This window comes from Tetranychus urticae, chromosome 3 (genome assembly GCF_039701765.1).
Source record: "Tetranychus urticae isolate SD_2017Ah chromosome 3, NJAU_TeUrti_SD_1.0, whole genome shotgun sequence".
Classification (NCBI taxonomy): Eukaryota; Metazoa; Arthropoda; class Arachnida; order Trombidiformes; family Tetranychidae; genus Tetranychus; species Tetranychus urticae.
Genome location: NC_142960.1, coordinates 18,538,457 through 18,553,595, shown reverse-complemented (window position 1 = coordinate 18,553,595; position 15,139 = coordinate 18,538,457). Strand labels below are relative to the sequence as shown.

The 15,139-nt window shown below is 30.2% G+C and overlaps 1 protein-coding gene and 1 long non-coding RNA gene across 4 annotated transcripts in view; one reads left to right on the top strand and one right to left on the bottom strand.

Annotated features, from left to right (window-relative positions):
• Positions 1 to 6,484: 6,484 nt before the first annotated feature.
• The window catches only part of LOC107363160 (uncharacterized), a 34,321-nt gene continuing 25,666 nt past the window's right edge, over positions 6,485 to 15,139 (top strand). Inside the window, exon 1 of the mRNA XM_015930340.3 lies at positions 6,485 to 7,275. Within this exon, the coding sequence (XP_015785826.2) occupies positions 6,792 to 7,275 (484 nt within the window). The 5' untranslated portion in view covers positions 6,485 to 6,791. The remainder of the gene's footprint in view (positions 7,276 to 15,139) is intronic.
• On the bottom strand, positions 9,642 to 14,319 carry LOC112538920 (uncharacterized). Of its 3 annotated transcripts, XR_016199493.1 has the most exons (3): positions 13,955 to 14,319; positions 13,724 to 13,782; positions 9,642 to 12,734 (listed from the first exon to the last, which is right to left on the bottom strand). It is a non-coding gene; the product is annotated as an uncharacterized LOC112538920 (long non-coding RNA). The 3 variants fall into 3 exon arrangements; XR_016199491.1 differs by having other exon boundaries at positions 13,724 to 14,319; XR_016199492.1 differs by having other exon boundaries at positions 9,642 to 11,075; positions 13,724 to 14,319.

The window sequence follows — 15,139 nt, the reverse complement described above, 5'->3', positions numbered from 1 at the left end:
CGGAACTTATTAGATAACAAAAAGCAGGTACAGAACAGAAGAGGAAAGAAAACGAGAATCAGACAAGAAGTAACTTTTTATCTTACACTGGAGTATAGTAGATTTCAATTTTCCTTGTTTATTTTTTAAGATTAGCAAGGTTTAAATAGAAACTTTTAAGGGCAGAAGTATTAGTTAAGTATTAATATAAGTCAGTATTAAATCAAACTGCACTCGCTTATGCAAATTTTTATGCAGCAAAAGTTGAGAATTTTGCATCTATGAACAATACAATTAGATCTGCAGTACTTTTAATCCAGTCAGCAAAGAAATTTAGTAGTTAAATCTTTCATATGCAAAAGGATGAATAAACGCTAAAGTATGCTAATCAGAAACAAATATAAACTTATAAAAATAACAGATCCTCATTCAAAATAGTAATAAATAATACAAGGCACAACCCAAACAAATTCTAAAAAGCGGTAATGTATTCTAACAAAACGATTTGTTATCTTTCTTTTTTCGAACGCTGACTAGCTTAATTTAATGATTAACGTGTGTCATATTGCCTTGTATTATACGTGTAAAATTGCCTTTTTCTAGGTCATTTCGTTGAAAAATTGGTTCAACTTACAAATTTTGTTGTATTTCATTGTGCTTTTTTGTACAGTGAATTGAGTCTATTCATACTACTCGTACTACTATACTGCTACATATACTGGTCTACTTTTAAGTTCGTTGAATCAAACCTACTAAGATGTTTTCACAGCTTTGTGCATTTGTGCATTATTGATTGTGCTTCCTTTTACTTTTTAGCTCAGCATTAAGAACCATAACTGAAAAATTTACGTATATTTTTTTCTGTATTTACAAAGTATGTCTGGGTCGCAACTTCAAAGGTTCCAAAAAATTTTCTTGTGTTTCTTTCTAAGGATTATACAGTTGATTGCATTGAGTTTGACGGTACTTTAAATTTTCTTTGCGCATCTAATTCCCATTTGTGTGATAGATGAATATACAACTAATGCCTAATTGTAATCTTATCACATCGATGGGAATTGGATGCGCAAAGAAAATTAAAAGTACCGTCAAACTCAATGCAATCAACTGTATTGTTTCTTTTTCTCTCAATTATTGAATAAAGCATTATTTATTGACTATAAACAACTCACACCTTGAGATTAAAATGTAGACGAAAAAACAAAAGAGAAAAACGTCCTTATCCAATTTTTTAATAAACAACATTAAAATAATAAAAAGAGATTACAATTGTCCTTGTTCATCCTCCAAGATTTACAAAGTTTGAAGAAAATTTTTTGAAGGCAGAAGTATTAGTAGCTTTTGTGTTTTATACATATTTTCTAATTTTTAATGAGATAGGTAAGCAAAAGAGAAACGAAACATGCTATCTTTCTGATATCTTTTGCAACCTTAAAAACTTATTAAGACTACAAAAAAACTGAAAAAATTTAAAATCCGATGTGCAAATATGGCCATTAAAATATATAAAATAAATATATATGTATAGTATATTGCAAATATATATTATACATGAAACTGACCTCTGATCACTTTCATACGAGTAGATCATTCATGTCAAAATCACATTCAAAGTCTACCCTGGGTTTGCTCTGTTGTTAAACCGCACTCTTGTGCACTTTAAACAAACGAAAGGAACTCTCGAATCTCAGAGATAAGTATAAATTTTACCTCCATTTTTTATGTTTATTTATTAATCTACTGTTCATTTCACATAAATAAATTTTATTCAACGCCTGTACCACCAAGCTTTAGTCTATGATTTAATTTTGCTTTTAATGCAATCAGTATTTCTTGGTTGCGAAGAGTTGTAAGCTTACCATTGAAATGGAAAGGCTTTTATCGCTCTTCAGGTTAACATACTGACTTCATGAATGAGCTAACGATGACGATGAATAGCAATTGCTGATATAAATAAAGATGGATCATAATTTTTTCAGTATTATTATTACATGTTATTGAAAGACTTGTTTTCGCTTACAATTTACTAACATGATTATTATTGATTGTTTTATATTAACTAACTAATTTTAACCTAAACCTTTCAACATTTTTTACCCCTTTTCTTTACACAGGCAATCTTCAAATCATCCGCTCCTACAAGGCAAGGCTACCATTACAGTCACTACTACCATTGAACCCTGTGTGAAGTTGAACCTTTACAATTTATTCTTCCATAATTGTTAACCTTCTCTCTCGAACCACCAATTGATTAAATATTAATGAGGACAATAAAACTCAACTTATTACATAGACATAATCATTGTTTACATCAATTGTTGAGTTGAAATGAACGCACTTACTAAACTTTTCAGTATATCTGTACACTTGTACTCAATGTTTAGCTTTTCAGGTAAGTCAATTGTAAAGTCAACTGATTATAAATTTTAATGTGCCTGAACAATCAATAAAACTCGTCTATTAACCATTTAATTTAACTTTCCAGTTTCCATTTTGTATCGAAATGCAAAGAGTTGCAAATGGTGAAAATCTCTCGATGGATTCCAACATGTTGATCATTGAAAACATTGATCTTTTTTCAAGTTTCTTCAGTTGTTTATCGTTATCATGACCATTGATATTGATGTTGAATACGATTTCGCAATTCCCAGTCCAACAATCAAACGAATGAATGGTTAAATGAAACGATTAATTGATGTGAAATGAATGAAACAAAAAAATGTAACATTCAATGTATTGCCATACCTGGATGAGTCAAGACCTAAACATTGTAGCAAACAGCACCATTTACAATAGCACCAAATTAAGTTAACCATTTAACGTTAAATTAGAAGTGATTTATTTATAAAAATCATTTTTCAATTGATCAAACTGACCAGAAGTCTATCAATTGATTAGGCAAATAACAAATACGGGTAAATACAAATTACATGAAATGTAAAGCTGAAAGTACAAAAAAAACGTTTAAACCTTTTTTTGACTAGTTTGTTGATGCTTACAAGTTGTTGTTGATGAAAATTACAGTTTAGCTAAGTATGATTAAAGATTGGGAAATCAAATTGTCATAACCAGGAGCCAAATTGGTACACATATTGATGGATTCAACTGTACAATATTGTATATTCAGGCTCACGTGGAGAGTAAAGATGAAAATAAACTGAACAAAAATATCAACCCCAACATTTCCCAAACTTTTTTACCTTAATTGTAACAAATCATAATTAGTCAATAATATGAACATCGCATTCTCTGTTGTTTTTCAAACTTATCCAAATTATAATAACTGTTGGTCATTATTCAAAGCAAGATTAATTTTACCTAAACTGTTATGCATTTTAGCGTCGGGTTTATCAATGAAAAATCGACTTTTAATTCATCATGAAACTTTTACAGAGATATATCGACAAAGTGCCAAAATATAAACCTTAATTTTTCATTCTCTAAAAACTGCGAAAATGGAGTTACACGACTTGTTGTATAACTCGATACCTTATCTTATGCGTCTTGTTTGGGGTGATGAGTGAAAAGACGGAATAGCAAATCAGCCTTTAAAATTAATATAAATCTATGTAAAGGTGCGATACAGAAATCGATTCGGTGTTGAGTTAGTTTGAGCAACTAAAGCGTTCATTTGGCCGATTGAAAAATTGCATTGATCGATAATTTTCGGTTCAATCACGTTAAAAATTGAAACTTGCATCGATTTTTTCAGTTGTGAGTAAATAAATCGAAAAAGTGTCTAATTTTCAGTTTAATGAATTTCAACTCTTCGATAAATTACATGACAAGTGTGAATTTTATTGGTAACTTTTTGCTATTTGAAGCCAAACTCCTTATTTAACATTCAAGCAAATCGATAGGCAACGAGATAGACCAAGCAAAATCACCATCGATTCAAATGTCTTGAATGTACCTGATGCATAAATTGATTAGCAAACAATTTATCGCGAAAAATAGATCACCCAGATGCTTCGAGGTCTAACTTTTCGCAGCTGTATTATCTTATCATGTCGAGTATTTACCTCGATAGATGATCAAAAGGACTTGAAAATGAATGCAAAGCTAAAAAAATTTTAGACCATATTATCTGTCTCAATATCATATTGCATCAAACCAATTAAAACTGATGCTAAATGATGAGGTTTTGAGGTTGAACGCAACATATCGACCTGAGTATCACTTGCGAACTGAATGAATAAAAAAATTGGTTGATTGTTGATTTGTACCGAGTTGCGTAATAACGATTAAATTTTGCAACATTTTCATGTAAAATACGAGAGTCTCAGTGATTATATCATGTTCACGACATGCTCATTCATGTAAACATTGTAACATTATTAGATTCCATTGATAAAATTCATCTCAATGATTCAGTCTTACCTGAATGTTTACGGTAACAAGATGAACTTAACCTTGAAACTTACTACAAATGTGATAAAAAATTGTTTACCCAATCTAAATTAACAGCAATTAATAAAGTTTTAAACAATTTCAATCAAATTACCAAAGTTATCCTCTAAATAATGTATTCAATCCCAGTCAATCAAATGAAGAATCAACTCAACATTGGCAACAATTGAATGAACCAATTCTGGCACAATCCAGGATCCAAACTCAAATCGTACCAATGATTTCAAGGTAAATTGACTTTTCAATATCTTTACTTATATCAACTTGAATATCAACTGATAAGTCTTACAACTCCCTTCAACAACCTGTTGCTTTGCTCAGATAACAATTGTTCTGACTGAACTTTTCTTCATCAGTAAATTGTCATTGAATAGTGAAGAGTCTCTTTGGATTTTTTCAATTCAATCAGTTCGATCAACTGTTGAATCCTTGAGTTTTGACCTAAAATGGGACTAAAGTTTCGATTCCTTTTGATAACGAATCAACATGTTGACTCATTTAGAGACTCAACGTGGGCTCTTATGGATTCAGTTTAATTTGTTTTTCACCTGAATATCACATGAAGTTATCTTTTATCACTTTGACATTAACAATTTAAAAGATGAACCCAAATGAAGGTTGAAGAATCAAAAGGATAAAATAATAATCGTTTAATAATAATAAAAATGATGACCTTTAAACTGATAATGTTACAATTAAAATTGACATTTGACTGTCATTACGGATCAACATAAAAGCCATGTTAAACATGATGACCTTTGGGTCGATTGAGTTGTTCCCTTTGACCAATAGATCAATTGAATTTAATGTAAAACAAAAGTTGAAAATGCCTTTGACATTTAAGATGGCAATCAAGGTACTTTATGATAACTGTGATTATGATTATTGAGTGGGATTCTGTAATTTTAATCACAGTCAAATTCAATTTTCTTCTTGATTGTTTCAAATTATTGTGAATAGTTTTCCTTAATTTCCTTGCACTGAAAGGGTAAACAATTTACTGATTGTTGTCTACATTTGGTTATCAAAAACAACAACAACAACTTATCCACTTTCATTGACAAAAGGTAATCTAAAAATACATTATTTACTGTCTTCTTGATCTGATGTTTTATTGCATGGGTTTGCTTGTTATTTAATCAAAAACTAACCATTTATGGTTGAATATATTAAATATACAATAATATGTTTACAACTTTGAATAAAATTGTAACTTCCGATTGATTAAATAATATCAAATTACATGTTTAGATTATTGTAAAGTCATAATTATCTGTTGGCATTGGTCAAGATGAAAAGGTTACAAGCTTTAAAATAACCTAAAAGTCACCCAAAAATATCAAACGATCAAAACGATTGTTAAGTTGACCAAAATTATGAAAAAAACCCAAACCAAAAAAATTTCCGAAAATCGGTTTCGATTATTTTCAGGAGATTTTTTTTCCCAGAATTCAATAAATTCTGACAGAATTTTGATGAGATTGAAAATGTTTAGTAAAATTTAAATCAATCGCTGATCTGTAATTGAATTTGAATTGTGATTAATTGTGACAATTGTTTTGGAAAAAAATGAAAGTATAGTTTTAAAGGGAAAAAAGATGAAAATCAAAACAAAATTGGTTTATAAAAGGGTTTAAGGTAAAGTTTAATCAGTTATACATAAAAGATGATCAAGTTTAAGATGATGATAATGATGATGATGGCACAAAAAGTGATAAACTGGGATGTAACTGGGAGGTGGGAACAAGCTGAAGTAAGTAAAAAAGAAAGAGATGATAAAGATGATAAGAGAGGGAAGATGATTTGGGATCACCCACGCTGCATCAGCATAGATTCAATGCTAAGAACCGCTAACTCCTTACAGCCTACTCTTTCTTACCTGTTGCTACTTTTTCCTCTTTCTTTTCATCCATCATCCCCATCATCCTGATCATCCTAATCATCATTATTCTCATCATCATCATCATCATCATCATGTATCTCTTTATTATCATCTCTTTCTTATTGGTGTTTTTTTCCTCTCTTTTTTTGTTCAAACACCAAACTGAATCATCTGTTAAACTGAGTGTCAATTTACTCGATCCATTTTATCAAGAGAGCCTTTACTTTAATTGTAGTTAATTCCTTGTAATCAAATTAATTGTATTTCGTTTTCTCCAAATCTCAATGTCATCATAATCATCACAATTAAACACAATTAAATGTTGCCAATCAGTTTGACTTTTTTATCCGTGAGTTGAGATGAGCTTTACTGGTTAAACCTGACCGTAACATCATCACCTCTCAAGTCACAGTAAACAATAACAATAGCCAATCGACTGTGTAACTCTGTGAATGTTTTTACCTTTTACTTTTCATCTTTAATTGTATTATAAATTAAATGTGAATTGTAATTGAAATTAATGCAAGGCAATAGATCAGATCAAAGTAATAGGGAAAGCCATTTTGTTGATGATAAAACCGTTGATTGTTCGCTAATTGGTTTTAATGAACCTTCCCAATCCAACCAAGGAGACACTAATCGTAACAACAGCAACAGTGAAAACAGTGATAATCAACAATTGATTAACAGTACAAGTGAAACCATTTGCAGGGATAACAATCCTAATAGTATGGGTAAAAGGTGTTTTGACTGGTCAACCATGGCAGTCGCCTCAATATCACCAACTCTATCTGGTCCCGTTTTAACCTCATCTTCATCGCTAATTGATAGTTCACTAATCATTGGATACAACAACGAGTCACCATCTTCATCACCATCAATAGCTCATCATCATCAACAGCAACAGCAACCTTTATCAACATCAACTTACAATTATCCTTCACCTTACAATGGACTAAGTTCATATTGGTTTTACCAAGGCGCCTTCAATAATCCAATCAAAGGTAAACAATCAAATCAGTTGACTAATCAATTTTAACCTGATCAAAGGCATCATTTAACCTGTTGGCGTCAACAAAACAAGTTGACTTTAATTGTCACCAGAAAACATTAATCAACCATTTACATTTAAAAGTTCATATTGAATAAAATAGCAATCATGATAATAATAATAACATGATAAAATGATGTAGGATGAGAAACAAGGGAAAACTGGAAATGATAAACCATTTAAGTTTCCATTTTTTATCATCCTTCTCATGTTTTCCCTCATCTTTATCATCATCTTACCTGACTACTTTACCTAGTAATGGTTTTTGTCTAGCGGCCAAAACAGCCGAAAAGAGAAAAACATGAAAATTCGAAAATCGAAAGCAAAGTCCGAAAATGAAGACAACGATTTCGATTGACGATCGTTGGTCAACTTTGCGACAATGCAAATTGATCCAAATGTTGGCATTTCAATATTTTCTCGACTCTTGACGCTTGTTGACTCGATTTGTAACCAAGTTTTGGCAACGCCATTCAACAGTTGAAACATTTCATGTGCTCATTACATGAGCGTAAGTTGACAATCATCTTGAAACGTCATATTATAGATTCAGCTTATTATATCATTATAGGAGAAGTTGAACTTTAAAGGGATAAAATTGCTATCAAGTTGAGTGCAACAACTAACCCTGAATCTTCCGTAAATGGTTATACAGAATTGTATAATCAAAAGTTCCAACCCAGTTGGTCATTTATATTCAAAGGGAAACGATTACAGTGACAATTACAATTAATTGCGTTTCAATCAAAAAAATTGAAACTTCAAAGTTCGGTCAACTTTTTTTCATTGGAAATCATTTTTCCTCTTTTGTCCAACTTTCAAACACAAGCAAATATTCATTTGTCTTGCAATTGATTTTGTTTTGCAAATTGTTGGACAAATTATTTCATTCATTTGAATGTTTCAATGAGATTTGAACCAAAATCACATGAAATTCATTTCAACTTTGGAATTGAAATATGAGAAGAAAAGGTAAAAATTTTCATCATTTTTTCCCTTTGCTTTGCTTTTGTTGGAGGAGTTTGCATTTTCAATTTTAATCGTGAAGTTGACTTACTTTTTACTGGAGTTTAAAATTGATTATCGGTTGACTTTAAGTTTGATGATTAATGATGAATTAAATGATAACTTTGAATGATTTATTCAATTGTGAAGTCAATTTGTCAAAGAAAAGGTTTTCTTGTTCATCTCAATCAGTCACAAGTTTATGATTAACATTGATATCTATTAACTTTTAACCAATGTTCAAGTTTGCTTTGCATTTTTAGTTTTGTATTTGCCTTTGAAAAGGCGTTCCAAGTAACTTGAATAATGTTTCTAATGATAAGTTCAATGATGATAATGATAATCATAATTGACATGTTACCGGAAATATTCATGATTCAATGATGGCTGATTAGAAGTTTAATAATAAAGAAATGGCAAATTGTCAATGAAAGTCAATGATAAATGAAACATTTTCATTTTTGAGTCTTTTTTTGTCTCTTCACTTTGCAATGGCAAGTCTTTTGATGTAAATAATAGTTAAATAGTAATGGCAATAATTTCGTGATTATTGATACAGTTGAGAGTTTAATCAAATGTTTTTCACCGGCAATCAAAATCACAATCAAGTCACGGTCAGCAATTGAGACTTTACAAGTTTACATTGGTAAACATTGAGTTTTGAGTCAATTTCAAGTCAGGTTTTTTTTGGGGTTTGATTATTGTCGATCATCAAATTTGGTTGGTTAATTGTCAGTAAATCTTTATTTGTTTGATCAGTTTAAGAGGTTCAAATTTTTATTCAAATTTACTGATTCCTGCTGTTTGTTTGAAGCAAAATCAAAAGATGATCAAGTTTGCTGAGGCTTTTTTGATGCTTTCAATGTTTAGTGGTTCAATATTTTTTGCTAATTTGTTTGCCTAAACAATTGTGCTTGTTTGAAGATGTGTGTTGTGAGTTTGGCAGGGAAAACAAAAAGACTATTCAATTGTTAACAATTAGCTTAATGATGATCGGTAAATGTTACAATTATCAATATAATTTCAATTTATTCATGACTTTCTTCCGGAATATTTAGGAAATGAAAACATTCCTAATTTTGCATTGTCAGCTGTTGACTTTTTACTGTTTTTTTATGTTTCAGCTTTGAGTTTTTATTTCAATTCGCAACTAGTAAATTAAACTCTGCAAATTGGTTAATTGTACAATTACGATTGCAATTTCAAAGCAATGATTTACAATTGAAAATTTAAATATCATATTATTATTAATATATCGCGTAACTATCATTTTAAGATCTTAATTAAGAGATGATCCCTCAAACCTCGCCTTTGTTTCCCTCCTATTTTTAATGCGTATAATTTTTACAATTGTGTTAATCTATTTCTAGTTAATTATTATTTCATTATTTCATTTAATTTACGTCGTTAACTGAATATAGTGTAATGTTTATTGAATTACAAGTATACATATATCTGAATGGTTGGTTAAAGCATTTTGTATGGTGTTGAGTTTGTTTCTTGTGTAACCCTAAAAGGATTGAGGATTTTACTGGTTATTTCGGCTTGTCAACTGTATCCATGATTGGACTGTTTTTGATTCCTGATATTCAATGATTGGAAATATTCGCTGTCAGGATGGATTGTTTAAATAATAGACGTACAATGGAAATGACAACATCGAAATGGGAAAGATCAAACCTTGGGTTTTCCTGTTCTTCGTAACCCACGTTTGGATTTCCATATCCACTTGACTCGACTCTTTTGTATCTTTTGGTTTCCGTCAATAACTAGATATAGCCATGGCAACTAATTTTTTGAGATAGTTTGACTCTGGGCAGAAAATTTTCTGTGTAAAATGAAAAACAAAGCCATTAAATATTTGGAATCTGTAATCTTGTCTTCTGTGGCTTTCCTACCTGCCTCAATAGTTGCTGTATCAACCTACGATTCAGTATCATGACTTGTTTTTATTTCTGTCTTTTACTTTGAAGTTAGAGACAGCCGGTTAACGTGTTGAGAGGTCCGACTTTACTCAGTAAATATTACACAAGAACGTTTTGAAAGAGAGAAGACGAAACCATGTATACCTAACATCTTATATCCGTATACCTTATAACATCTTTAACTTTCTCTATAATCCTCTTTAATCTCAACTTAAGATTGGATTATCATGATTGGTCTCTGTAATTCCTCAATTTTTCCTCACAATTGGAGTTGACCATGGTAACACATATTGGGAAAACAAAAGTTTAAAGTGATAACATTAAAATGGGAAAGACCATATTGAGCCATTTGGATTAGGCAAATCTAATCCTCATCAAAGCTTTTTTGCCTTCACATTGGCTTACAACCTCAACTAACAACATGATCGAACTCTTGAATTTTTAAAATTGACCCATGGCAACTAATTGATTCACCAAAGGCTTAAAATGTTGAATAAACAGGAAAGGAAAAAACTCGAATCTTGTTGCTTAAAATCACGATTAAATTAGAGGATCTAATTCAACTTTTCGCAAACCAGTTATATCAGTGTCCAAGAAGCTTAAAATTTGATCGAGTCAATAGCAGCCTTGATTGGAACCAATGTGGAAATAACTAAATCTTTTCATCCAAATTAAACTGAAAGAATCGTCAATTCATAATTTAGCATTTTGTTTGGTCTTATCCATGAACTCCACCACCGAGATGACTTGAAGTCTCAAGTTTATTAGCAAAGATTCAACCATCATCTAATCAATCAATTGATCACTTGAACTTTAAAAAAAACTGAAGAAAAAAATGCGATTAAAAATATGTTTTCATTGATACACATGCAAATGGAGCGAGAGAAACCCAATGAAAATATATTTGATAAATTTTGTCAAGAAGTTGATACAAGTTTATTGAACTTTTCATACATTATTCAGTGATGAATTCAATATTCAATCTTTCATTGCAACAATAATCATATTGTCAATCGTAAATCATTTTTTACCTTCTCATTGAGACATTTTGACTTTCATTCATCCTTAAACCATTATATTATCATCAACAACAATAGTAATATTTTTTACTCCATATTCAACTCCCACCTAATCCCTACGATTTGCTGTTGGCTGTTTGCTGTTGAACAATCATCACCTTAATTCTCCCAGGTATTATTATTATTGTCAACAAATTGGAAAACAAAAGGAATGGAAGTTTCATCGTTACAATTAAAATGTCAGGAAGGAACAAAAAAGTGCCAATCTTAAAATGTTATTTTACCATAAAGACTAAACACTCAACCTGATCACCAAATAATCAACATACATAATGAATTTGTCTCATTTAATTCAATTTTCCAATTCAATTAACTTCATCAGGCAAACAATTTGCCAGTCAAATTGAATATCAAATTGGTTTAAAATTGAAAGATTGAGAAGAAAACAAAAAATGTCTCAAACTGAGCAAACTGTGTGTCGCTCCAGTAATAAGATTAAACATCAACATTTCTCTTGAATAATTAACAATCAAAACGTTAATTTGTAATCAAATATTGTTCATCAACTTTCACCATTTCCATTCATTCAATTACGAAGGAAAAAAGTACAACTTCAAGGTTTTGCTTCATCATCATCATCATCATCCTACTACAGTTTGTACGCATTCATTCATGGTTATGGTTTTACTCTGAGTGAATGAAATTGAATAAAAGGAAAGAATATTCATTGATAAAAGTGAACGTTAAAAGACAATCCAGAAAGAAGGTCATGAAACATGATGATTATTACGATGAGAGTAATGATGAACACTATTATGAGCACCTTGAGACAGACTCGGGTAACAATCAGATTAACCATATCAGGTTATCAAAGCCTTATAAAGCAGTTTGATGACAACATTTACAGTCATTTAACCTAACTTTAATTTACCTTTTCATCTCAACATTTCATCTAACTCAATTAATTGTTTCCAATATATTATTGAATAAATCACACATGATTGTTGTAGGTGTTAATACAATTTTGCATAACCTTTTTGACTTACCTTAAATGGCTTTCAAATTATTACCTCAACTGATTACCATCAATTGATGAACACTTGGCCAAAGTAAAAAAAAACAATCAGATCAACTAATCATAACTGTCCAAAAACATTGAAAATATCATTAGCTTTTGTGTGTTAACTTAATTTTGGTTTCAGAAATTTTTCACCTTTTCTTGATTCGATTAAAAAAAGATTAACATTTCCTTTTTTGAATCATTAGTTAATTTTATCTGATTTGTTATTTTCAATGTTAACCATCAAGCTAATCACAATTGACCAATCTTACCTTGAAACAATTTGTTAGCAACATAATAAGCCTTTTATGATCAACTCTGAGCTTTTATTGCTTTCAATGAATCAGTTTGAAATGGATTCCACTTTTGAATCCAATTTTTGCTTCCATTTGTATCCAATGTCCTAAATTGAAGATGTAAATTGTTTGAAATTGTGATTTGTGATCTAACAATGAGGACGGAAAGGCCAAGCATTAATACAATGAGCAAAAGGCTGTCAGAATTATCAGGGTGGATTCCATAAATGGACACCCTGTTGATGATAATGATGATATCCACCCACCCCTTGACTTTCATCATTTTCATTTTGGTTCATCATCATATTGAAATTGAAAACCATTGAGTACGCCAAGAATCAGGTAAACAAACAATCATTATCTTGTCTCACAATGTTAATGTTAACACATTTATCAACAATTTAACTTTAACTTTCTAATTAATGTAAATTCACTAAACAAGGGAATCCCTGTTTCTCCCAATCAACTCTCATTAAAATTTCCACCTTATTAAGGTTCATCTTACTGAAACAATCAACAGCATTACATCGACAATTTAATTACTTTTTTTTCTGTCCACAAAAAGACAGTCAATTTAAATTGTTAATTAAAGCAAAATTTGTGTTTTCTGGGTTTTTTTGTTCACCAGAAAATACATTTTAACCATTAATGGTTACAACTGTTTGGCTTGTTCAACATTTTCAATATTTCAATCTATTTTGCCAATTCTTTGAGGGTTTAATATTTAATGAAAATTATGTTCAAAACAACTTGTAATATTAAAAGTCAAAAGGTTGATTGAATTATTTACAATAATCAAATAAATCTGATCAATAAGTCGCACATCTGTTCATTTTTTTTGCTACTTCTTCAGTCACTATCTCCCAATTACTTGAAACAAACAAGTATTACATGTTGGATTACATTGTATTACATATTTACATCTTTACTTCTCACCTTAACTATCGTCATTTAGTTAAACTTGGTTGTAAATACTTTAAGGTTACAATAAAATATTCATCTCATTGTAACATGAAAGGATTTATCATTTAATGTATCACTTTTTTATTTCAATCCACATTAACATTGTTCTTGTCTTGCTTTTTTATGTACTTACCTTTTCATCGTTTGACCTTTACCTTTGTATTTTTTCCCCTCTTCCGGACAGTTTAAGAGCTTGCGTGGGTTTTAGTTGTTGATTAAATTAAAATGTTACACATGTTAAATTAAAATACGAGAAATAATAAAATAAAAAGGATAAAAGAATAAGTAAAAGAAATTTTTCAAAATATTAAATTGTAAGCAAAAAGGGAAAATCATGGCGAAAAAAAGTAAATCAAAAGCACACCTTAAACAAGATATTGATTAATTGATGCCTCAAGGCAAAATGTTTAAAATTAATCTTCAACAATAGTCCTTGTGGTTATTAAATTTAGCCCATTAGTAGGCTTACTAATTAACAAGACAAAAAACAAAAACTAGATTAGAATCTATTTGACTTCAGATCGCACAGTAAATCCTAGAGCAAGACAATATTTTAAATATCACACAATTTAAACATCAATCCAGTAAAACCAATACAAGATGAAACTTGAAACTCAGGCTGAATCTGAATAATAATCAAAACAGTAACAAATCAAAATAACAATTAGATGAGATCAAAACAGAGGCAAAGACTAATTTGATTTTAACAGTTATCCAGCCATAAGTCAACAGATGTTTAGCTCTGTAAAGACTAAAAAATTGCTCTGTAGATGGCGCTCTTTTACCCGATTCGTTGAGTTTAATTCAAATGATTGACCAAAAATTAACAGAAAATTATTAAATCACAATTAAGAACAAGACAAACATAATCAAGCCAAGCCTTTGTTTATCAAGAATTATTCAACAAATTAAATCAAAAGTAAACATTTATTCTCAATATTGAGTTCTGGTTATTAAGGTAAAGAAAAGGCAGAAATAAGTGAAAGTTAATAATTTAATTAAGTTTAATTGCACTTTAATCAAACATTGAAACCTGATTCAATGGATGGTGAAACGAATGAGTAGAAAAATTGTTCAGAACTGAATATTTATAAAAAAATGTTCAGAAAATATTTCAAGCTGAAAAGTTGAAAGAACAAAAAAAGTAATAAATTCTGTTCGTTTGAAGATCGTTCTGAATTATTGTGGCTCCACTTTGAATCAGAACTTTTTCAGTTTCTCTTTTATTCTCTGATAATTTTGTAAATAAAGGAATGAAGCGCAGAATCTAAAGGTTCAAAGTCAATTGTCATGAACTCTCAAGACTGGTTATAAACCTTTGAGGGAGAACTATTTTATCTGTTGATCGATTAGATTGAACTTGAAACTCAACAGAACCAGAATTTTGTACTCTGAATCTTGCAACTGACCTTGAATTGTTGTTTCATCATTCTGGTTATTTCTCTGTTGGAACTTTTCTTTTCACCAAAAAATCTCATGGTAATGTTACCTCTCTTTCATGACAATGTTTCAGACTAGAAACCAGAAAAAGATGGAAATGAACATGGAA